The sequence below is a fragment of the Rattus norvegicus genome, chromosome 2, assembly GCF_036323735.1.
Source record: "Rattus norvegicus strain BN/NHsdMcwi chromosome 2, GRCr8, whole genome shotgun sequence".
NCBI lineage: Eukaryota > Metazoa > Chordata > Mammalia > Rodentia > Muridae > Rattus > Rattus norvegicus.
In genome coordinates, this window is record NC_086020.1 from 244413356 (window position 1) to 244438234 (window position 24879).

The window sequence follows — 24879 nt, forward strand, 5'->3', positions numbered from 1 at the left end:
CTTAAAAGAGATGTTTTATGTCTTGGAGAAATGTCTGTCCCCCGAGTGAGGTTTCTATGTTTCTGCTGGGTCCCACAGGCAGCAAGGGACAGCCTGTTTCCTGTCACATCCCTCCAGGGACCTCTCTGGAGGGCCCTCTGAGTGGCACTCACCCTGCTTCATCCAGCATTCAGTAGAGACATCAAGTACAGTTCTGCCCAGCAGGATCAACGTCATCGGGGGTTTGTAATGCCCTACTTCTTCAAGCCCTCTGCAGTGAGGCTGAACAATCAGTGGGAAATGTCATAATATTGAAAAGCAAGGGGGTACTTCAAGGGTTCAGAGCACGGCGCCTCAAGATATGGGGTCTTCGCCTTTGAAGAGACACATAGGCAAACTCATCCTTTCCTCGACCCCTCCCCTGAACGGCCCTTTGGAGAATCCTTGACCTTCTTCTAAAGTAGACCGTAAAACTTTCAGCCCAGAGGCACCCCCATACCCAGAGGAAAGAAACACCCTTCAAAGACACAGAGATGACAAGAAAAGCTGAGGAAAGACTCAGTAAATCCCCCGCCTTAACATCACTAGGCCATACTTTTTGTCTAATATTGCTCCACGATGGCCTGCTTCTCTGAAATTAGCCTGCGAACACGTTTTCCTTTCCCAGTGAGCCTTCTCACTCCATGCACATGACCCTTATATTAAGTAAAGGCACCATCTAGGCCGTGGCTGTTCATTGTGTGGGGACATCAGTCACAGAGGATGAGGAAATATATCCCAGGGTGAGAAAGAGGTCTTCAGGTCCCTAGAGCCTGAGACCTTTCTAGACACACCGCCATGTTTGGCATAGTACCCGGCATGTCTGACTGAGGCTCAGGAAATATTTGAAGAGCACAGAGGAATAAACGGTGACTGCATGCCTGGGTTACTCTGCAATTGGCCTACACCATGGCCCTTTAGAATAAAATGCTGTCATAAGCAGCCCTCCCCCTCCCCATAGACTCACTGAGATATTTTTTGTGTGTTGCCTGGATTTCTTGTCTGAGTAGCCTGTGTCAGGAAATTAGCTGCTTACCTCGAAACCTGTGGCATTATCACTGTGTCTGGGGAGCGTGGATCACCCAAACCTAGCTGCTCCCCGTTCATGGGAGAGCAGGCCATAGTACTCTCCTGGGGCACCACCCTGACTCCCAGAGGGCACCATAATGTTTCCAGAGGGCACCTAGGAGACAGCAGGTCATGGAAACAGTCAGGGTCAGGCGAGAATTAGCCAAATTGTGGCAAAGGTGGAAGAAGAGTGGGCTGCCAGAAAGAAGAAGCACGATATAGCTTCACGCCTGACAGAGCATCAGCCACACAGGTGTCGTTACCATTCTGTACCTGCCTGCCCACCGTAAGTATCAGACCCTGCTCGGTGAGCCATTGCCAGGCAGACGCTGTCCCTGAGGGCAGCTTTATTAATGCTCGATAGCTAATAATTCTAGCAGAATCAACTCTCCAGTATTCACGATACCTTTGAGATGTCCTTCACGTTATGGATGAGATATTAATTTAGTTCCATGACAGCAATCACTCTGAATCATTACTTTGCTAATTAATAAGAAATGATGGCTAACAGAGAGCCGTAAACTTGGTAACATGCTGAGTATGACCGGAAATAAGGTTATTAGGTGGAATTTAAACGCTTGGCCCATTATTATCACAAATAATTTACAAAGGGAAATGAGATTAAAAATACTCACCATAACTTAGTTTAGAAAGCAACAATAACAGACCTTTCCTGCAGTTTATAGTCTGCTCGAAGAATGGGTTTGGCTCCCTATCTGGAGACAGCATGATTTAAGGGCCTACCGCACCCAGCATAATGCATTTTGATGCTGTCACTGGGGCAGCACAACATTAATTCTCTCCAGCTTTCTGAACACTGACGGGTATGAAGTTTGGTAAGGGAGGGAGGGTGGGGGCTGGCACTCAAGCCCGTCTCTGGGGCTCCGATGCTGGCCTCCACCGACAGCTGCACAGACTATGAACTCAGCATTTGCTAATTACAGCTTTCATCCACCCGTGTCCTTCTATTTGACTTGCAATGAACGTTTTGAATCAAATCCTTTCTTTTTCCCTAAATTTACTTTTAATGTACCTCTGTCTGAATGCATGCGTTCTGTACGCTGGTGCCCACAGAGGCCTGAGGTGTTGGAGCGCTAGGGCTGGGGTTACAGGAGCTCGTGAGCCACCTGGTGTGGGTGCTGGAACTGAACTCAGGCTGTCTGGAAGAGCAGAACATGTTTCTCACCGCTAAGCCATCCCTCAGGCCTGCAATCAAATTCTTATCCCCGCCCCCCCAAGGGAAAGTCTTTTGAATTGTCAATGGACTGATTTATACTGAATATCCACCATGTTCTGGATGATAGCGAGATCTAAAGATACAAGTGAGGAGGCGTCGCCCCTCATCTCAAGGAACGGATGGGTAAATGAAGGAGCTGGAGAAGCCATGCGTGGGCTGCAGCAGAGGAGAGATACAGGAAGGCGGGGGGTGCCCCTCGGGGCTGTCTCAGGAGTGGAAGGGGCTGTTATGGTTAAAACAGGAAGGTGAAGGGTTAACAGCTTGGGCTCTTTGGGTGTGCAGATCTCTGTCCAATTCTACCTCCATCCCTTATCAGCTCTGAGACCTTGACTGGCCAGCTGCTACAGCTGAGGGCTCGGCTGTAAAATACTGGAACCAGCATTGTACTCCCGATTATCCCAAGAGTCGGCGAACAAGACCGTGTGTGTACTCCAAGTGCGGGGCTGGCTTGGGTGTGTGCATGGGAAATGGATGGAAGTCGTTCATCAGTTAGGAGGGGCCAGCGGTTTCCAGGTAAAAGAAGAATGGACGAGAAGTAACTTCCATGCTGAGGGCAGGGCGGGTGTCTGCAGGGTCAGTTCTCTGACAAGACCCTCAGGATGGCTGACATAAATCTGTGGGTGCAGAAGACGGGACCAGAATAGTGTGCAGAAGGCACATCCTGAAGGGCTGCTGGGCTAAGCTAGAGAGAATGAATTCTGTTCTAAAAGCTTTGGGAAGCCCAAGAGCTGTGCCAAACAGTAAGGTCGGGACTGTGGCGTGCTCTATCAGTTCCGGAATATCTGAGCAGGGAAGCAACTGGGGTTAGCAAGAGTAGTGCGTGGTGACAGCAGAAATGGGCTCTGCAGAAGAGAGCTGTTGGCTGTTCCCACGGCTTATAGCTGGGGTCCATTCTCCCAGGTCTCTTGCAGTCCCCCATCTGCTGCCATAGCTGTTTCTATTCTGACCACCCCTTAGTGGTTTTTAAATACACATATGAAAGTAATCTTTACCTCCAAAGAGTCCATTTTCTTAATACTTTGAGGGCCCAGTAGAAACTTTCTTGTCAGTGAATGACTAGGCGAGGTCACTGTGGCCCGTGGGGTGGAATGAGACAGCCAGACACCCAGGAAGGCTCAGTGGAAGACAACCTACGCCAGCTTACACCTTACACCGCAACTTGGGAATTCATGGACTGCTCAGCTGTTTACCTCTCAAAGAGTTTAGCCCCAAATCCCTCTCTGACACCATGCAGAAGGCTGCTGATCCAGTCATGTGGGCTGCTACCTATGGAACTCAGAGCAGTGCTTTGTCTCTCTGTGCTTCTGCTTTCTGGTGACAAGGAAGTGACAGTTACACTCCCCTGAAAGCCCATGGACATAGTGTTTAGATTAGAAAGCAGCCGGACTGTGCCATGGACCAGAGAGTCTATTGAACTTCCATTAATTTACTTATTCCCTTTACATCCCAATCACAGCCCCCCTCCCAGTTCTCCCTCAGACAGCCTCTCCCCCACTCCCACTCCCCATTTCCTCTGAGGAGGTGGAGCGCCCCTGGGTACCAACCCACCCTGGCCCATCAAGTCACTGCAGGACTTGGCATATCCCCTCCCATTGAGGCCAGACAGAGTGGTTCAGTCAGGGGAACAGGAACCACAGGCAGGCAACAGAGTCAGAAACAGTGCCTGCCTCCATTTGTTGGGGAACCTTCATGAAGACCAGTCTTCACTTCTGCTACAAATCCATAGGACAAATCAGCAACCTACAGACTAGGAAACGATCTTCACAAACCCTACATCCAATAGATGGCTAATATCTAAAATATATAGAGAACTTATAAACTTAGATACCAACAAACCAAAGAACCCAATTAAAAACACGGGGTACAGAAGTTAAACAGAGAATTCTCAACAGAAGAATCTCTAATGGCCAAGAAAAATTTAAATGTTCCATGTCCTTAGTTATCATGGAAATGCAAATCAAAACAACTCTAAGATTCTACTTTACACCCATTAGAATGGCTAAAATCAAAAACTCAAGTGACAGCACATTCTGGTGGAGCAAGGGGAACACTCCTCCATTGCTGGTGGGAGCGCAAACTTGTACAACTACTCTGGAAATCAATCTGGTGATTCCTCAGAAAATTCGGAATAGTTCTACCTCAAGACCCAGCTATACCACTCCTGGGCATATACTCAAACGATGCTCCAAATATAACAAGGACACATGCTCCACTATGTTCATAGCAGCCTTATTTATAATAGCCAGAAGCTGGAAAAAACCCAGATGCCCCTCAACTGAAATATGGATAAAGAAAATGTGGTCCACTCACACAATCGAATACTTCTCGGCTATTAAAAACAAGGACATCATGGAATTGGCAGGCAAATGGATGGAAAGAGAAAATATCCTGAATGAGGTAACCCAAACCCAGGAGGACATGCCTGCTATCAAACTTATTTGCCAGAGGACCTCTGGTTGCAGAGGAATCTTATGCAAGAGCCCATTCGCACACAGGTCTGGGAGTCTGTCCTTGGTCACATTGGCAGGGAGAGTCCTTACCCCAGGAATGCAAAAATTCCTCCAAGTTCAGTTCAAAACCAAGGATGGATATTTCAGAAAAACTCAGGGAGTCAGATGCCCTGACAGACAGTGAACATCTTCTGCACAGGCACTGCCTTTGTAACCTTCGACCTTTGTGAAATGGTTATGAAATGAAAGAAAGTGTCTGTGATTAACTAATGAGTACTTTCTTTTGAGGGCACCAGTTGTGTCTTAATCCAAAGCAGCTGATTTGTGAAAAAATGAGCATTTGCTGAGGTCTGCTGCCATGGTGAGTAGATGGAAAACCCACAGAAGCCAGAGAATGGTTAGTGTCTGAAGAGAGCCTTGTGATAGAGACCATGCAGCTGGCAGTCACCCGTGGCCAGTTCTCAACAGGACAGGAAGGAGACCCATCTTGTACTGAAGACCATGTCTGTTGTTCCTTCCCAGGACCCAGCTGCTATCTGTAGCTGAGATGTGCCCTTGGGGCATCTTTACAGTCTGTGTCCATGAGGGCTGCCCTGTTTTCAGACTAGTGAATATGTCCCCCTGTAACCACAGGGCTGTGCTGAGCTCCCACTGGTTTCTAGTGGACTCATTGCAAACTTTCAAGACCAGTGCTGATACCACTAGTGTTTTATAGACCTGACAGGTAAGATTCTGAGATACAGTCGTAGCCTGACCAAGGTCACCAAGGACTGGTGAAGGTCAAATAACTTTCCCAAGGTCACACCTCTCTTACAGGCAGAACTGGTTTATCTTATTCATAGACAGATTTCTTTTAAACCATTAAAGAAGGAATGGAGGACAGAGTCACCTCCCTGATGTTTAAAAGTACCTGCTGTATGAAGGACAGCAAACTCCACCACCCTATACCCTAGGGCTCCAAACATGGAATCAAACATACAAGACTTTCCATATGGAGGTCACCTTCTGGCCCATTCAGCCAGCTCATTGTCCACCACCAACACACAAACCAGGCCAAATCCTTTCTGACCCTTGTGGTAGATTACATCTTAACCCCTACCCCGTGAGGAGTATGTATGTTGTTGAGGTCTGTACTACTCCTTGGCTACTTTCAAAGTGAAGCCAAAGGCAGAATAGAACAGTTAGAGAAGGATAAAGTTATAGTTTTTTTTTATTCTCTGAGAAAAATATTATTTTCAAAAAACATTTGATACTTAGATAAGGGTTGTAGGAAGTGCTATTTAATGGTCTCATGGTAGGTGGTGTTCTCTTGGACACTGTTAGCTTGATGTAGGCAAGGCTTGTTATGAGCGTCTGCGCTGACGAAGCTGAGTCTTTGAGTCTCTCAATGTAACTTGATAGTCTTTTGACACAACTGCAAGATAATGCTTGGGAGAATGGACTATTGTGTGTATCTTATACTCTTAGCTAAGATTAGGGTAAGGTTAGTGATAGATGACAGTGTCTCTGGTGCACCATCTGCAGCTCACTGTACTCACTATCACTCCCCACAGCACATGTCCACTTTTCAGATGGGGAAGCCAGGCTCAACGTCATGTGGTTGGGAACTGGTCCTTGTAGTTTAGTCAGTATATCTTGAACATAAGGGGCAGGAGGAGGTGCGAATATGTGTCTCTCCTCTTCTGAGGTGGTTAATATTGATTATTAACTTGATCGTATCTAGAATAACCTAGGAGGCAAACCTCTTGGTATATCTGTGAGGGAACTTTGAGCCTGCTTTAATTGAGATGGGAAGACTCTCCCTAAATGGGGATGGCATCATCCTATGTCTTGCATCCTTGAACTCTAAAAACAGGAGAGGGAACTGAGCACCTGGATCGGTCCCTGCTTCCTGACAGGATACAATGTGACCAGATGCCTCTGTTTCCTGACTGGATACAATGTGACTGGATCTGTCCCTGCTTCCTGACTGGATCTGGACACTGCCTTCCTTAGCGTGCTGCTGTTGGGCATTTTGCCATAGCAACAAGAAGTTTACAGCCACACCTTCTTGCCCCTCCCTGAACAGCCATGAACAAGTAGAGAAGATGGTCCCAGGAACCCAAGCCTTCCCTCCAGAGGCTCCTGGCACTTCACTTTCTGAGACAAAATTGTGACAGCACCCTTCTGAAAAGTCCTTGCTCAGAGCACCTTGGGCAGACAACTGCTGAACCTTTTCAGCGGCAGCTGAGTTGTGGAAGCCCAGAGCTGGAGGCAACATATGGCATGTTGACATTATCTTAATTTCCTTGTTAGCATCGTTCCATACATTGTCTCTGTCTGACCATACTAAGCTGTGAGGAACTAACTGTGATTAAGAGAAATGAAAGGTTAACTCGCCTCTCGTTTGCTTTCCATAATAAATGGAATATTTCCTGAACTCTTAAAGCCATTAACATTTCAATTTATTCATGCTTTTTCTTCCTGGCATCCTAATGGCAATATTACATAATTATATCTGTTCCGTAGCCATCAGCTTTGATGGCAATGCCTTGCAAATCTTTTGTTAGACTGTTGAGAGGAGGCAGCTCGCCTTTTATACCATTCCACCCACTTGTTGCACTTCAGTCATCCAACAGGGAAACAACATCAGTGACGTAAGTGTTCAGGACCTGGACGAGGACCCTATCTAACACACCCATGCTCACTACGTACAAACACCGTTTCAGACACTTCACATATGCTAGCTTACTTAACCCACCCACGACACTCTGCGGTGGTTTCTGTTATCAACACCTCCACTTCTGCAAACGAGGAGGGCGAGACAGGGAGAGATGAGGTGGCTTGCTCAAGGTTGCTTTAAGTTCATCCACACTGAGTTTGGACCTTGCAGTCTGCTGAGGGATACCTTTATCTTCCAGGTTTCTAGGTCCATGCCTTTCCTTCTCCTGTGTGACTCGACCTTATATAGAGGAATCCTACCTCGCTGAGTACTGAGAATGTGGCAGAGTGGTAAGAGTGTGGCTTGCATGTCTGCCTGAGTTAACCTTGGAGTTTAGTTGTGTTTGGGGGACTAGAGGGGAGGGGCATCCAGGTATAGGGATGCATAACTATAATTCTGACAGTCTGGAGGCTGAGGCAGGAATGTGGCGAGTTTGAGACCAGCATGGGCTACACAGAGAGACCTTTAACCTTCTTTTAGAAAGCAAGAGGGAAGATCAGGTAGGATCTTTAAAAGGATCTGGTCACAAGGGCCGTAGTCCTCAACAGATTAATGGATTTGCGGATCCATGGATGGTCTTAAAGGTGGGCCTTTTATAAAAGCCCATTTCTGTCTCTTGTCTATGTCCTTCTCACAATGTATGATATCTGGTTTTGCTTCACCATGTCCATAGCATCTGACTGAAACAACTTAAGTGAGGGCTGATTTATTTCCGCTCCTGGAATCAGAAGGTTCAGTCATCATGGTGTGGAGGATGTGAGAGAGAAGGATAGCTCATGTCCTGGGGTTCAGGAAACAGAGAAGGGAACACTCAGACCCCAGAGGCCTCCTTTTATCTACCTGGATCACAGCCCATGAGATTGTGCTGACCTTCTAAGTTAGTCTACACAGGGGCATACCCTCAGACACACACTCAGAGCTGTACCCGATTCTAATAGGTCAACCTGATGGAGATTAATCTCCACAGCACGTTACATCACCCATCACAGTCCCTCAGTCTTGGTCAGGCCTGCCTCTAGAGCCCTGAGTTGAATAAACTCTAAGTCTTCACAAGCTCCCCCAGTGTGTGGCAGTCAGCTCTAGCAGCAGAGAGATGACTAACAGAGATGTGTTTAAGTACCTTTCCTCATTCTTGCATTGTATGTTCAAAGTATAATCTTCCTAAAGACCATTGACCTTTGAGGCACTGTCAGTTTTAAAATGAGCAAGAAGGAAGTTACACATACATCTTTGCCAGCAAGATACACACAACTCCTGCACAGGTTTGACCATTTGAGCATCAGGAGCGAAGTCAAGAGGAGACCATGTGCATTTCTGAAAATCAAGGTGCTCTCAGAATTGATTGACCTCAGGATTCTCTCCATGCCTGTGCTTTCAGTAGGCGACCTTCCACAATTCAAGCCCTTGAAAAGAGCTCAGTGCTTCTGTGGACACTTTGTATTTTCTGCCTGGGCACAGGTCAGGAAGGGACCTCCTGGTATCAAGCGGCAGAGGCGTGGTTACGTGATAGAGCTAAACAATCATGTCTGTGGTTTTGTCCTAGGAATGCGAACCAAGGCTAGAATGTGGTAAGAGAGACTTGGAGGAATATTATAATTTCCGGAAATTGCCCCATGAATTCATTTAAACATTACAGCATTTCTTCCAAATGGAAAGGAAACATAATTCTTAATGCCCGTTCATTATCAATATTGTGCCAATTACTGCATTACTTTTGGCTTATAAATATTCTGAGAATAAATGAAGCCCATAAGATAGATTAATTCTTCAGGAGTACAAACAAAAACCTTCAATATTTTATACCACATAATTAAATGCTGTTTGCTGTTTCTAGAGCCAGGGCTCGGGACATGCTAATTAATTGCTCGGAGAAGGTGCATTGACATGTTTTGTGGTTGATGTTCAGAATCAGATGATTTCTAAGCCCTAAATGGCTCTGCTGATGAAGTCCATCCACGGAATCACTCCTACCTGCAGAAGTCTGGGGGCACCATGCCGTAAACATCGATCCTGTCACAGAGCTCCAGAGCAATTGTCATGGTGAACCAGCCAGTGCTCAGCCAAGTGTTGGAGATCTTCCTGGAAGGAACAAGGGTGAAGTCTGCACTCTGGTGAAGCAGTCCGAGGTTCATAACCATGCTGGAGCTGACTATAAACAAATACCCCCACCCCTAACTCACACATGCACATATGCACACACATGCACATATGCTCACACATGCACATATGCTCACACATGCACATATGCACACACATGCACATATGCTCATACATGCATATATGCATGCACTCATATACACACACCCAAACAGTGCACCCACATGCACATATGTGTACATATACATATGTACATGCACATATGCACACATATACATATGTACATACACATGCACATATGCACACCACCCACATACCCAAACACACCAACACAGTGCACCCCACATGCACACACGTGTACACACACACATATGCACATATATAGACATATGCAAACACATGCACACATATGTATACACATGCACATATGCACTCACATGTGCACCCCACATGCAATATGCATGCATACATGCACATAAACACACACATATCCACATATACCCACACACATTCACATGTGTGTACATACATGCACTCAGGCACATAGGCAAACACTCATACATGCACTTTATCTCACTCTCTCCCATTTGGTAAACATTAGAATTTTGCTAAACCAAAATCTCTTCTAGTACATTCAGAACTAATGTTGATGCTTAAGGGATTTCTACAACATTAAAGATAATCATTATTTGAATGCTTAGGTGTGTGTTGCCATAGCTCAGCTATAAGATGACAACAATATCCATGTGGCCATTGGTTATTAATGAGAATGTTTGACTAGAAACTCTCCCTGTGTCCCTAAACAAGCTGAATTACAAATAATTTATGGATAAACATTTAGGTCTTGCTACCTCTTTTTCATCTATCTATTAATCTACCCACTTATCTATCATCTATACATGTATGTATGCATGTGTGTATACATGTATGTGTATGTGTGCATGTATGCATATATATGCATGCACATATGCAGTGTGTGTATACATGTATCTAACACATCTATCTTCTCATATTTATCACCATCATTTGTTACTTATCTATCATTAATCAATTGCATTCTGTCATCAGTATATTACCATCTATTCCTTATTAATCATTAATCTATCATCTTTCTAGACATTCATACATTTATTATGTATGTATATATGTATCTGTCCAACTGTCCATCCATCCATCCATCCATCCATCCATCCATCCATCCATCCATCCATCCATAGGTGAGAGGTCTCAAAGCACATTAAGAACACCAGCGTCTGACTGAATTTCTTTTCTTAGGAGGAGCACATGTGTTTGGGAGGAGCGGAGGAAGAGAGCCAGAGGGATGCTTGCATCTAATAAAGCCTTTACTTTTTCCTTCCCTAAGGTCATTCAGAGCTTTCTGAAATGTCTGAGTCTCAAACCGACAAGTTTAAGGAAATGCATCTGTGCATTCTGCCATTCATTAACATGTCCATTCTTCAGACCTCTGAGTGGAGGCTGCACAAGCCGCCCAGCCCCAGGAGACCAGTGGAGACACATCGGCAAGGTCTGATTTGAGTCCTGAGAATGACTCACTGGTCTCCATGCTCCACTGCTGTGGGTGTTAATTTCAGTTCTCCTGGGATTGCTGCCTTTTCTTTCTCCAGTGCCATGGCATGCCTCATTAGCCAGCTCCAAACACCTTATCCCCAAGGTCAGACTGTCTGACTTTGCCCAGCCACAGAGCTGTGTGTGAGGTGAATAGCAGAGCAGTAGAGATGCACTGTAGATCTCCACACTTTGAGAAGGAAGACTTAAACAGTTTGCTTCATTCCCCTTCATGCAGGGATAGGGAATATTTTAAAGGAGGCTTTTGCCTTGTCGACATCCTGACAGACATGGGTGGGTTTCAGTTTCAAGTTTGAGTCTTAAGCCTTTAATATGTCTCCCTCCACTCCACAGCTTCCTGACCAAGCTTCTCAAAGCCCCTGCAGATGAGGGTACTGAGAGTTCGACACTCTCCTGTTTCTGTCACACGAAGCTGGATAATCTGAGGCGGGTTGCTGCTGATCTCTGAGCCGCAGTCTCCTATCTACAAAGTAGATACTACATGCTCTGTCCTCTGGTCACTTGAAAACATCAGAAAATATCCACGAAAGGGATGGGGGAGGTGCTGTTGGTGATCCATAGAGATCCCTTTATTCTCTCCTGGGTGCTAGGGTGGTGAACAAGGTAAATAATTTAGCATTTATTTACTTCAGTGCTGTTTAGTACCCAGGAAGAAAATCCTTCCAACCCTCTGGCACTGGGGTCTGATGGAGGAGGGGCATCAGGTGCTGGGTCTGATGGAGGAGGGGCATCAGGTGCTTGGTCTGATGGAGGAGGTGCATCAGTAGCCAGGGCAGCATTTATAAAGTACAGAAGCTTCTGGCTTTTGTAGGTATTACTATATCCCTTCCCTCTCACTTTCATAAGGCTTGGGGCTAGAGGGGTTGGGAAGGATCAGAGCCAACTGAATGAGAAGGGAAGAGGAGGAAAAGCCTTCATTAACGGGGGCCGTGCTCACACCTCCGCTGTGTTAATGTACTGGCAGTTCTTCCCAGACTAGTCTGACGGAGCCTAAGAAAAACACAGCCCTCACAGAGATCCCTGAGTGATCTGGGAATCAATGGTCCCACCATATCTTCTGGTTTCCATTTCCAGGAAACACCAACCAGGTCTTCTTTGCCTGCGATGCCACAGCCTAGAACACAGGAGGAAGTGGAGCCACAGGAAGTGGCTCTGCAGGTAGAGGCGGGAAGAATACAAAGTGGAGGACTGGAGGAACTGAAGCGAGGTGCTCTTGTAAGTGCCACTTAAAATTCCCCAGACTTCCTAAATAATAGTCCTCGGATCACGCACAACAGGAACGCAACTGCTTTGTTCTGTCTGCCTGAAAGGATCAGAACTCTTTTCTTTTTCTCCAACAAAGGAATATCTACTGTTTTTACAGTTAATCAGCTGTAATGAGAGAATATGAAGAGCTGTCATGTGCTTATTAGAGAAAATTAGCAGATATTCTTTTATATGATGAAGTAACACACTGGGCTGATAACGCCATAGTGCACACTAAATTACAATTAAAGGCCTTTCTGCTCTGCCAGAATCTCATTTATAATCTCAGTGGAATATTCTTCCTGCAGTTATTTCATTTATGCTTCCTTTATGTAATTACTATAATATTGGTTCTGAATCATATTTTCCTAATGTGCCCTTATTCAATTATAAAGTTATTTTCAAGTACAGTTACTTTCTAATATCAAAGAACGTGATTTGGCCATCCCTGTCATCTGCCCTGCTTCTTAATTGCAGAGTGTCCACGAGCCATGTTCATCCCTGCTTTTAAGGGCAAAATTTGCTATAAATCAAAATCTCCCGACTTGGCCCATTTCTTAAAAAATATTATCCTGAGCCAAATGTTCCAGTGACAAGTTTGGTTTGGATAGAAATCCAACTCTTTATGTGCCTTCAACATATGCGCTCGTATTGTTGGATTTTCCCTGCTTACACACAAGGAATATTTTTCAACCCAAATGTTCCGGGTTTCCGTCAAATGGAAATCTGTTCTGGAAGGTTGTTTCTGTCTCTCAGTCTAAGAATAAGGATGAGTAAGAACACTGAGTCAATATCAGGCCAGCTCTTTAAAGACAACCTCCTAAGGTAAGAGATGCAAGGTCCCCTCGGAAGGGTTGATAAGTGTTGGCGTGCTCCAAGGTCATAGGTGAGATTGCCCAAGCAGGGCAGAGTGGGTGATAATTGAGGTGCATGTGCAGAAAGAGGCCCAAGAGCTCAGCCGCAAAGGCTTGGCTCACTTCCTGCAGCCGGACTAATAAAGATGCTCTGAGCAGATGGCTTTCATTGGTCAGACTAAGGGAGGGGCTAAGAGATGCCTTGTGTGAGACTGTTCCTTGGGGATCTCGAGTGGTCAAAGGGTGGGATGGCTTAGTCTCCAGGCCCCTGCGGAGGTGCAGGAGGAGTGTGCAGTTGTCTTTGTGAACCCTGCACCAGGGTTTTGGGAAGACTTACTTTTAATGAACAATCATTAAACAAAAAGGAGAGAGTGCATTCTCTATGGTTCAGATGGTTTAAAGGTTTTTTTTTTGGAATTTCTGAGCAGCAACATTTAATTGTAAATGGCTCCTTGTTTGTCCATCCCGTATAAAATGTGTTCTTGGTGAAAGAACCTGTAAACATTCAGGGCTCCTTCCCGTTGCTGTCACAGGGTTGACCATGTGTCCCTGTGACCTGATCCACGGCTGGGTTAGAGATTGACTAGGTTAGCCACAGATCTGGGCTTTGCTAGTTTGTAGGATTGTTGGGCTAGCCTTGGGTCTGTTAGCTAGCCATAAGTGTGGACTTTGCTATCCGTGAGTGCGATGGACTAGTCATGGGTGTGTTTGTCTAACTCCAGCTCTTCTAGTCAAGCTGTAGACCCACTAAGCTGGTAGGCATGGGTCTGGACTGTGGTAGCCACAGTTCTGTTGTGTCTTCCCAGGAAAGAGGCTGCCGCAGTGTGGACAGAAGTGCTGCTTCCTTCCTAGGGCCCACTAATGTCAGGCGGAGCCCTCAAACTGCTGTAAAGTTCCCAAGGTTGAAAAACACAGCTCTTTTGTCCAAAGGATTTGGGGACACTGGACTTCGCTTCCCAATCATGTGTTCCTAAGCTAGCCAAATAGTAGGTTAGGTACTTTCTGGCCTTTATTTTACCTAACAAATCTCTTTAGAGTTAAGATAAGACACCGAGTAACAGTTCTTCATAGGAAGTGCATTAGACCACTAAGTGTACGTCAATTATAACAGTATATGCTTTAGAAATTAATTATGACATCAGACTGATGATCCGTAGTCGCTGTCCCTTACTTCCACAGAAGTGTGAGGTCATCGAGTCTCTAAGGACATGGCTGACGTTCCAGCCCAGAGCTGTGTGTCCAGGCCACCCCTCTGAGGCTTCCGGCTCCGTTCAGTTCATGATCCTTTTCCCTTTCGACCTTACTTATGCCACATGCTCAGATGTCCTCAATGTACCCACAGGGCACCTTTCTACAGTTCCCCCAGCATACCCTCTCCCTGGTCCTTTGGTCCCTTGGGAGGACTTCTATCCCTCCCAGATCTTTCCATACTTGTAGAAATACTGTCCAGGGTCTCAGTCGGAACTATCTTTGGGAGAAAGTCTTTTGACCACAGATTTTTTTTTTCAAAAATCTGCAACTTATAGTGAGAAATACACTAGGACAATAACTTCATTCAGGTGTGTGTGTGTGTGTGTGTGTGTGTGTGTGTGTGTGTGTGTGTTTCATTTCACTTTTAGAGCATGCAATGCAGTGGATCTTAAGGTGTTCACAGTTACAACCCTTACTATTCACTTTAGAACATTTTCACATCTAAGCAAACTATCCCGTGTCTGCTCATCCACACATGCATTCGTCATCATCATCACGTGAAAAGTTCTGAATTGGTATGTTGTTTTATTCTCAGACAGGCGCCATTACTGAAGAATCCTCCTGAATACACTGACTTCACGCCCTATCATCAAATCTCCACAAATGTCTACTTTATGTGCATGTGTGCTTTGCTTACATGTATGTGTATGCACCATGTGCAGGCCTGGTGCCCAAAGAGCCAAGAAGAGTGTTACACCCCCTCGTGCTAGAGTTACAGAGGGTTGTAAGCCACTGTGTACAAACTGAACCCAGGTCCTGCCAGCGCAGCCAGTGCTCTCAATGCTCTCAACCGTGGAGCAGTCTCCCCACCCCGTTATCTACTCTTGATGAGCACTTTGGAAAACATGGCTCTAGACCGTGGTTTGTCTCCTGCTATATAAGTTACAGCTCCGTCTTCTCTCTGTCACTGCTTGGTGAATGTCTAAGAATGTATGGACTGGAGGGTGGACTCTTGCTTTTGACTGTCCTGAGAGACACAGCACGGTACAGTACTGACCAAGTTGTAGGTTTTCAGTGATGGGCAGTTGACCATGACTGGGTATCTTTGAAAGGGAAAAATATCTCTCTCTCTCTCTCTCTCTTTCTCTGTGTGTGTGTGTGTGTCTGTCTGTCTTTCTGTCTCTGTGTGTGTGTCTGACTCTGTCTCTGTGCGTGTGTGTCTCTGTCTCTGTGTATGTGCTCATGTGTGTGCACATTCTCTCTCTCTCTGTGTGTGTGTCTGTCTGTCTGTCTGTCTCTGTGTGTGTCTGACTCTGTCTCTCTGTGTGTGTGTCTGTCTCTGTGTGTGTGCTCATGTGTGTGCACATTCTCTCTCTCTCTTTCTCTCTGTCTCTGTGTGCATGTTTCTGTCTCTGTGTGTGTGCTCATGTGTGTGCACATTCTCTCTCTCTTTATCTATCTATCACATGAGCCACGAGCTCACCAACACAGACCCTCAGCTTTGGCTTGTCCCAAGTCCGTCCCCAGCACACATCCCCACCGCTGCCCCCTGCTTCCCGCCTGTGCCCTGTACCTGTCTTTGCCAGTCTCCTGCTTGAAGAGCTCATCGAACTGCAGCATCTTGTGGCGCGTGATCATGAAGGCCTTCAGCCGCGGCAGCACTTGGCTGAGGAGCTGCAGGTTATTGTACACCTGGCCCTTGCCATCCCGCCGCATGTAGCTGCTGGGGCCCCAGAAGATGAACACGGTGCCCTGGCTCACGTTGAGCAGGTCATGGCGGTTGCGGAGGATCCTCTGGATGCTGGAATGTGCGATGACTCGCAGGCTTGTGCGGTTGCCCACGTCAAGCCCGTAGCCTCGGGTGGGGGCGTCATTCATACGGATAACACACTCTGTCTGGTCGATGTGGGGGCCCTGCTGACTACGCAGCAGGTGCCCCGAGCTGGTCACCAGGGCGCAATCCTTGCAATGCATTTTCAAGGGCTGCAAGGCAGGGGGAGGAGAAAGATGGTGTCAGCCACAGCCTTTACCTCCCCTGGAATCACCAGGTTCATCCCTCCTTTTACACCCCCTCCCTCTGGCATCACCAGGTTACATCCCTGTCTTTAGATGCCTTCTCCCTCTTTTTACACCCCCCACCCCACCTGATTTACACCTGATTATATCCATCTGGTCCGTTGCAACTACACTGACCCTTGCTTTCTTTAAAACTGCGGATAGAGGGTGTTAGACTCAGGAGAAAGGACTGGTGTTGATCTGTCTGCCACTGGCTACACTTAGATACCAGCGTGGACATGTGAAGCCAGCAAGGTGAAGACTGTTGTATGCTCAGTTAGCTGAGAGACGGGAAGTCACGAAGGCTGACTTTCAAAACTAGGTCTTTCTGAATCCAAAGCTGGCCCCAAGGCAGAGCAAAGTCTCTTGTGCAAATTGTGAGACCCTGTGTTTGCAACCCTGGTTCATCTTATTCCAAAGCTAAGCACAGTCAAGGCCTTTGGATGCTGGAAAACCACATTGATTCTCAATAGAAAAAAATACCGCCATGAATCACGTGACACGCAAATTCAATGCCAACCTTGGAATGAAGAGTTAAGATTATTTTTCTCATTTGAAGGCGTAGGGGAGGACAGAAACGGCAGCGTCTGTTTTCACTTATGTAAATGAGGTCTCAAGTTTACGGCTTCAGACTCTGGAACTGGAGACCCCCAGATTCCTTTCTGAAAAAGCACCCCATGATGCTGCCTGGGAAGCCAATGGGTCCAGCGCCGCTGACAACGCTCAGCCAAGCACCTTGAACCGATGAGTCTGTTTCCGAACGCCTAAGGGCTATCAACTTAAACACACCCTGTTCATGCTTAATGGAAGTATTGCTCCCTTCTTCTAAGATTATGAAGTTCGAGCCCGAGCGCAAGACCAGGAAGTTCAAAAGAAAACGACTATGTGACTGTCTCTGTGTAGCCAACAGTAAGTTTGATCTCCTGATCCTCCTGCCTCCACCTTCCAAGTGCTGGGATGACAGGCGTACTCCACCGCACTGTTATGCGGTGCTGGACCCTGGACTCAGGGCTCCACTCGTTCTCAGAAAGCATTCTGCTAACCGGGCTGCACGCCCAGCCCAGTGAAAGCATCCAGAAGGGAGGTTGCCTTGCCCATCTCCCCAGAGCATTGCTCTTTTTGGTTAATTATGGACTGGGCACCTGTCTCCGTGGTGTCAGGAAATGGGATCCATCTAAGCTCTGAAATACTCAGTTTTGTATTTACTGCAAGAGTTTCCTGAACCGTGGGTGTGATGCCATAGCGCGACAGAGTGCTCCCCAAGACCTTCTCTCGTGGCAAGGTGGGCCCAGAGTTGTTTGAAACATCTGTTAGCTATGGGAACTTGCTAAGTCACAGACCTCTATGAGGTTTCTTCAACTCTAGCAGGGGAAAACCCCTAATATACGGGCAGTTTTGTTTAAGTCATTAAGATTAGTACTATATGACCTGTGAAAGTGGTCATTGCATGTAGCAGAGCCCAGCAGACACATGGACTTGTCACAAGAATTAATCAGTAACTGACGTTGGAGGTAGAGGCGGGTATAGAGTGCCTGTGATTTTGAGGCTAGCACATCCTCATAGCCAATTCTAGCTCAGCTGGGCTGCACAGTGAAACTGCTTCAAAAACCATTACCATTTAACATGGAGCATGTGGTAAATACTCAGCAAACCAGGACTGGGCCCTTTGAGCTAATGACGGACACATGGACTTGAGAAATGAGAGACTCAGCCACTGTCAGTTATCACCAGGAATGCAATGTTTGGCCATGCTTAGGTGGCTGTGCTTAGGTGACTGGGTGTGATGGCTGTCCTTGTTAGATTGACACATCTGGGAAGAGGAAGACTCAGCTGAGGAAATGCCTCCATGCCTAGGACATGTCTATGGGACATTTTCTTGATTACACATTAACAGAGGGGAGCCCACCCCACTGCGGGTGGTCCTACTCCCTGGCAGATGGTCCTGGGTTATCTGCAGAAGCTGTCTGAGCGGAAGTCAGTAGTCCTTGTCCTCCCCTGGTCTCTGCTTCAATTCCTGCTCTGTGTTCCTGTCTTGAGCTGCTGCCTAGGCTTCCCTCAGTGATGGAGCATGACCCGTGTGTGAGTCAAGTAAACCCTCCTGAGTTGGCTTCTAGTTGTTGCTTTTTGAGATTATAGTATATTATTTCCTCCTTTCTTCCCCACCTACAAATCCTCCCATGTATGTCTTCTTGCTGTCTTTCAAATTCATGATCTCTTTTCCCATCAATTGTTGTTAAAGAATGTGTGTGTGTGTGAGTGTGTGTGTGTGAATATGTGTGTGTATGTGTGTGTGTGAGTGTGTGTGTGAATATGTGTGTGTGGTTGGTGTGAGTGTGTGTGTGTGAGTGTGTGTGTGAATATGTGTGTGTGGTTGGTATGAGTGTGTGTGTGTGTGTGGTTGGTGTGAGTGTGAGTGTGTGTGTGTGTTTGTGTGTGTATGTGCTTGTGTGTTTCCCTAAATGGATACAGGTTGGTCCATATAATGCTACTTGTGCATATGTCTCTGTGCATCTTAACATAGCAGAAGAAAGCAAACCAGTGCATGGAGCTAGGCAGTCAGATGCAAAAAAAGAGGGAAACGGAGCCCACCAAAGCTCTAACGTTGGTGAGAGACCATGGGCAAAGGAATACATCAAGGTATGACAGGGTTTATGGAGGAGTCTGAGCTGGAATCTGACTGGTGGGGATTAATTAGGCCACTGCAAGGCTGGGGGTGTTTGAAGAAGAGTGGCCAAGTAGCAATTCATCGAGTGTTCTGTGTGTGCTGTCTGAACTTATTTATGCGATCATAGTTATCTCTCGAATAATCCTGTAAAGTATCACTGCTGCTACTTCACAAATCAGAAGTGTGAAAGATTAAAAAATAAAATAACTCTGCTCGTGACCACATAGGTAGGAAAAGGATGACTTGGGTTAGAAGGTAGGGTATGTGGCTCTAGAGCCAATGGGAGTAGCTGTTAGGCTAGCACAGGGCACTAGAGTAACTAGAGTGTGGGGGACTGTGGAGTCAGAAAGGTACAATCATCAAAAGACTGTGCGGTGGAAACCAACAGAAGAGGGGATCTTAGGAGGAAGAAGTCATAACAGGACCGGATGTGGAAAATGTCCTCTGCACTCCATGACTAGGGCCATTGAGCAAAGGAGGAAGCAGCAGGTATAGGGAAACAGAGCCCGAGAAACATGATCATTACCACCACTTCCTCCCCCTCCCCCTCCTTCTTTTTCTCCTCCTTCTCCTCCTCTTCCTCCTCCTTCTCTTCTTACTCCTCCTCCTTCTCCTCCTTCTCTTCACAAATCCAAATTTTTTGAAAGTTTTAATTTGTATTTTGGTCCTATAAGTGAACATTCTTAAATGGAACTCTTTTCTAAGAATATTTAGAACATTAAAATGTTTCCAGTTATCAGATCGACACAAATCCTTTACAAAGGTTTCCTGTGTAATCCTCATTAATGCAAACCTTTATGAGAATTACACTCTTGCTGCAGATCTTCAGTCTTTTCTGTAGTAATAAGGCTACAGAACGTTGAAAGGACCGCTAAGGGCTGATAGCGGGTTGTCAGACGGGAACGGAGACTCTCAGAGCCTACTCTGACAGTTTCTTCAGTGACTGACCCAGTGCCTCAGGATGCCTGTGTGTTAGAGGTGAAAGTTCTGCATCCTGGGACTCCTTCAGTCCTGGAAAAACAAGCATCGTTCCTCATGGGAAGCCCGTTAAAGTGTCCTGTGACAACAGGAGCTTCTGCAAGCATCAGGGTCTCAGACACGGGAGGGTCAGGAGGCCAAGCCTATAGGTGACCTCAAACAAGTTCCTAACCTCACTCTTTAAAAACACAAGGGACCAACAAGATAACCTGTGGCCCAAAGCTGCTGATTCCTTCTCCAGCTCATCTATTCTGATGTTCATTTGACTACCTTTCATGAATACTTAATTTGCCCTGAGGTACCATATAACTCAGAATGTTTCCTTCATTAGGTTACTTTATTGTTTTTTTTTTACTTTTTATGTTTTTATTAGTATGTATTAATCATATGTAATAGTGGGTTTCATTATAAAATTTTCATACGTGTATTTTTAATCATATCAACCCAGATGAGCCTCTTTTGGCCTCTTTCCTCTTCATAATAAATGTTCTTTCTACTTGCGTGTGGGGGGGACAGGGAATGGAAAGAGGAGGAGGAGGAGAGAGGGAGGGAGAGAGAGAGGAAGAAGAGGAGGAGGAGAGAGAGGAAGAGAGAGAGGGAGAGGTGAGGAAGAGGGGAGGGAGGGAGAGAGAGAGGAGGAGAGAGAGGGAGAGAGACGGAGAGAGGAAGAGAGGGAGAGAGAGGAAGAAGAAGGAGGAGGAAGAGGAGGAGGAGGAGAGAGAGAGAAGGAGGAGGATGGGGGAGAGAAAGAGAGGAGGAGGAGGAGGAGGAGGAGGAGAAGGAGGAGGAGGAGGAAGAGGAGAAGGAAGAGGAGGAGGAGGAAGAGGAGAAGGAAGAGGAGGAGGGAGAGGAAGAGAAGGAAGAGGAGGAGGAGGAAGAGGAGGAGGAAGAGGAGGAGGAGGAAGAGAAGGAGAAGGAGGAAGAGGTTCTTTAGGATGGCTTACAGGACCTGGGCACTTTACCTGGTAACTACACTACGGAGAAAAATGTCTTTTCTTTCCCTATCAATAATTAATGGCCTATAGATCCTCAAGAGAGCAGGGGCCTTGCGAGTGTCTCCTCCCTCACTGACTGGGTACTGACTTCCCATCTTGTCAGAGCATCTGTTGGCTCAGGAGTGCAACGGCCCTCATCATGGGTGGTGGACAGGGATTCCCGCACTCCCGATCCTCCTCTTCCTCCACCTCTGTGATGTGGGCCCCAAGTCTCTCCAGGAAGTGGTTGGTTCTCCCCATAACAGTCTTACCACTATCACACCAATGGCACACCCTGTCTGGTTGGTCATTAACGTAGCAGTAGGGACTAGAGCAGAGGAAGACCATGGGTGGTGATTCTCTCTGGCACCCTGTACCTGCTGGCATTTAAGAGGGCTAACCAGCAGTGGGAATGCTTCCAGCCTAGTTTCAGACTGATTTTTTTTTAAATATTCTGTGATGAAAGCATGTGGTGTCCCCAGTAACTGTCTAGTTCTAGTGGGCAACCACGCTCAGTGTTACTTGCTCACATCACTTCAGAGGCTTCAAGGGTCTCCCTGATGACAACCTGGGAGGTAGCCCACATCAGGCTTTGTCGTAAGCTCACTTCAGTGAACCTGGACCTAAGGCCATGCAAGCTGAACATTCCAGGCTGGTTTTCAATTTTCAGTCACTACGCTCACCATGACTGGGAACTCTGAAGAGGGATACCTGCAGCTTCCTGTAATTGTCCTGGTGACTTCTCCCAGCTGAGATTGGCTGACAGGTGAAATGCCCCCACCTCAGGAACACTCCAGGGACCTCCTCCATTTCCTTCTCTTTCCCCGCAGAAGAAGATCTTTTCGGGGAAGGAGGATTCAGCCTCTGAATGTGCTGCACATATTCTCAGAGATCGCCAAACAGTCAGAACCCACCCGGAGTTGATCCAAGCCCGAGACAGTCCTCTTCCTGGCCCACCCACATAAGCTCTGTTCTCTCAGCTCTCCCCTCACTAGCACCCGCTCTTAAAGCTGTGTTCACAGGTTATGCAGTGCAGAAAGATTGGGTTCTGCCTGTTGCTAAGGGGTATCAGTAAGACCACTCTGCTCTCCTACATATGACATCACACTTCTAGCATCTGAGAAGAGGGCGTACAGATGTTGGGGCTACTTCCAAAGAGGAAATTGAGTCTGGTTCCTGCATCCTGAGGGACTAAAAATCACACAAATTTCGAGACCCGGTCTCTTAGGGTGTGCTGCAGTTGCCTGAGGGAGTTCTGTTCTTTCACATCTCGGCACCATTCAAATTCTAGAGTCTTGATGACGGGGGTGGGGGAGCATTCACAGGGGGTAAGCTGGTTTCTGCTGTGGTGTCTGTGTGCTCTTCACGAGTGGTAGGATGTAGGGTGGACAGTTTGCTAAGCAGAGTGTGGGAGGATCGACTGGGTTCTGTCTTTGAGACAAAGGGCAACAGAGGAAGAAGGCAGAGTGAGAAGCTCTGAGGGGAGTTTTTACCTAGGAAGAAGGCTTGCCTGTCTTCTTCCTCATAGTATCCGGCCTCCCAGACCCTCTCTCCCTCTCCATATAGTCTCATTTTCTCAGTAGTTGTGTAGCTTGATGGAAAAGATGGCCATCTATATTGGATCACTCCAATCTTGGCAGTGCCCTGAGTCCTGACTGTAAAAAGGATTTAACTTGTCTGGGGGTGTGGCTCAGACGGTAAAGTCCAAGGCCCTGGGTGAATCCCCAGCACCACAGATGACATCACTTGGGGTGTAGACTCGGGAAGATCAAAAGTTCAAGGTGACCCTTGTCTACATAGTGGTCTGAGGTCAGCCTGGGCTACACGAGAACCTAGGGAAAGTGATGGTTAAAGGAGTGACTCGCAGCTTCCTGCTTCCTGTACTCTACGGGAACACAAGGGCAAAAGGCACACAGGTGGCCCAACCTGCAACTTGCCAGGAATTGCCTTGGTTCTGATGCACAGTTGGATGGGGACTGGCTGAAGACACTTGTCTTCAGTGAGAAGGCAGTAAGAGCATCGTGGGTAGAGCTCAGGACACTGCCTGAAATGAACGGCTGGCTGGAAACTGTCCCAGGACACAGGAAGGGCCATTAATCCCCAGGAAGAGCTCCATGCCAAGGTCATTAGAGCTGGTTCGAGGTGACAAATGCCTGGGAAGAAATTCGAGCACATAAGGAGTCCTGAGGTGTTACCAGAGGCTTCCTCAGAGGCCTGGCACTGCAGAGCACTCCTCTCATCACCCCACGCAAGGGGTAATCAAACTGCTTAGGAGCTGTGGGAAGTGGGTGGGCAGCAGGCTGTTTAGGGGAACATGAGTGTGTGTGCACACATGGAACTCTAATTTTACTTTTGCTGTTTCTTATGTACTCGGGCAATTTGCAAGCATTTTCTACCATTATAGAACCCAGGTCAGTGTATGTCCCCTTCACTGGGACTCAAGATGATTTTAGAATGGGTAAATTCATCCTTCTATCACATTCCTTCTATAAAACACCCCACAAAATACACAGATGCACACACACACACATGCACACACGCATGCACATGTTCACACATGTACATACATACAAACACATATGTACACACATACCCACACATGTACATGCACATATACATGCTCACACACATGCAACACACACATGTACATACACACAAACATGCACACACACATACACGTGCACACACATACACACAGGATAGGGAAACATAATTTCTGTCATGGCTAACCCCTTCACACTGTAGTGACAGGAGCAGTTTTATTTGAGGAAGGGAGCTAAGACATCAAGGTATGATTTTTGTCACAGCCGGAAGAGCGGGCAGAATTCTCTCTGTGACCCAGCTGATGCCTCCTGAGCCTTTCTTAAGAGAACAGAGCAAGCCAAGTCAAATTAAAGCTGACACCTAAAATGCCTGGTGATGTCCTTGTACACATTTATAGCCGGCAACACCATGGCTTCACTTCTTAAAACTCTGATTTATTTGGCAGGGGGAAAAGTACCTCAGAATGTGATGCCCATTAGCTCAGGAATGACACTGGCCTTGCCCTGGGGGAGGGGGGGAGTGAGCCCGTTGGTCTGGAGCAAACAGATATATTAAATGGCTTTAGGTGTTTCAAGACACTCTGGCCTTGCAATCTGATGTTTTCCTGTAATTACCAGGCTGTTATTAGCTGTCAGTCTCAGTTCAGGCACCTTGGCGGGAGCCACGCTGATTATTTAACGTGAGTTGCCAGGAAAATGTTACTCTCCCAAAAGCTTCTTTTCCTGCAGCTCAGTGACAGGGCCTCCCACCAGTCTCAGGGGCCCCAGAGCACCCGCAGTCTTTCTATTCAACTTCCCCCTCCACCTAGTGCTCTCTACATTGTTTCCTTCCATTGTCTGGATGAGGAAAGTCAAGCTCCACCTGGTCTCATGGAGTGGGTGTGTCACTGTGGGTGTGGCATTTGGAGTGGGCGTGGCCTTGTTGGAGTAGGTGTGGCCTTTGATACAGTGTCAAGTCTAAAAACATTTTGTTTTTATTGTTGCTGTTGGCCTCAGATCTGCTGCTTGTACTTCTCAGATGAACACATGGGATAAATTGCTTAGTTTTTTCAAGGTCCATGTTTTCATCCATAGCATGAACGTGGGGGATTTGATCTCAGACGGGAGGCTTGCCATTTCAATCCACAGGGCAATTGCCCCCAATGACTCATCCCCTGCGTCCAGGCTTATTCTTGAAGCGTGTCCTCTAGCCCCGTAGTTCATGTACTTCTATTGG

General features: G+C 46.8%; 1 protein-coding gene across 2 annotated transcripts in view; it reads right to left on the minus strand.

Annotated features, from left to right (window-relative positions):
- St6galnac5 (ST6 N-acetylgalactosaminide alpha-2,6-sialyltransferase 5) overlaps positions 1–24879 on the minus strand; it is a 172497-nt gene that overhangs the window by 14752 nt on the left and 132866 nt on the right. Inside the window, exons 3-4 of one of the 2 annotated variants that reach the window (NM_001271361.2) lie at positions 16022–16431; positions 9446–9553 (exon numbers count right to left, since the gene is read on the minus strand). In NM_001271361.2, coding sequence (NP_001258290.1) covers positions 9446–9553; positions 16022–16431 — 518 coding nt within the window. The remainder of the gene's footprint in view (positions 1–9445; positions 9554–16021; positions 16432–24879) is intronic. The other variant, XM_039102815.2, reaches the window with a different exon arrangement.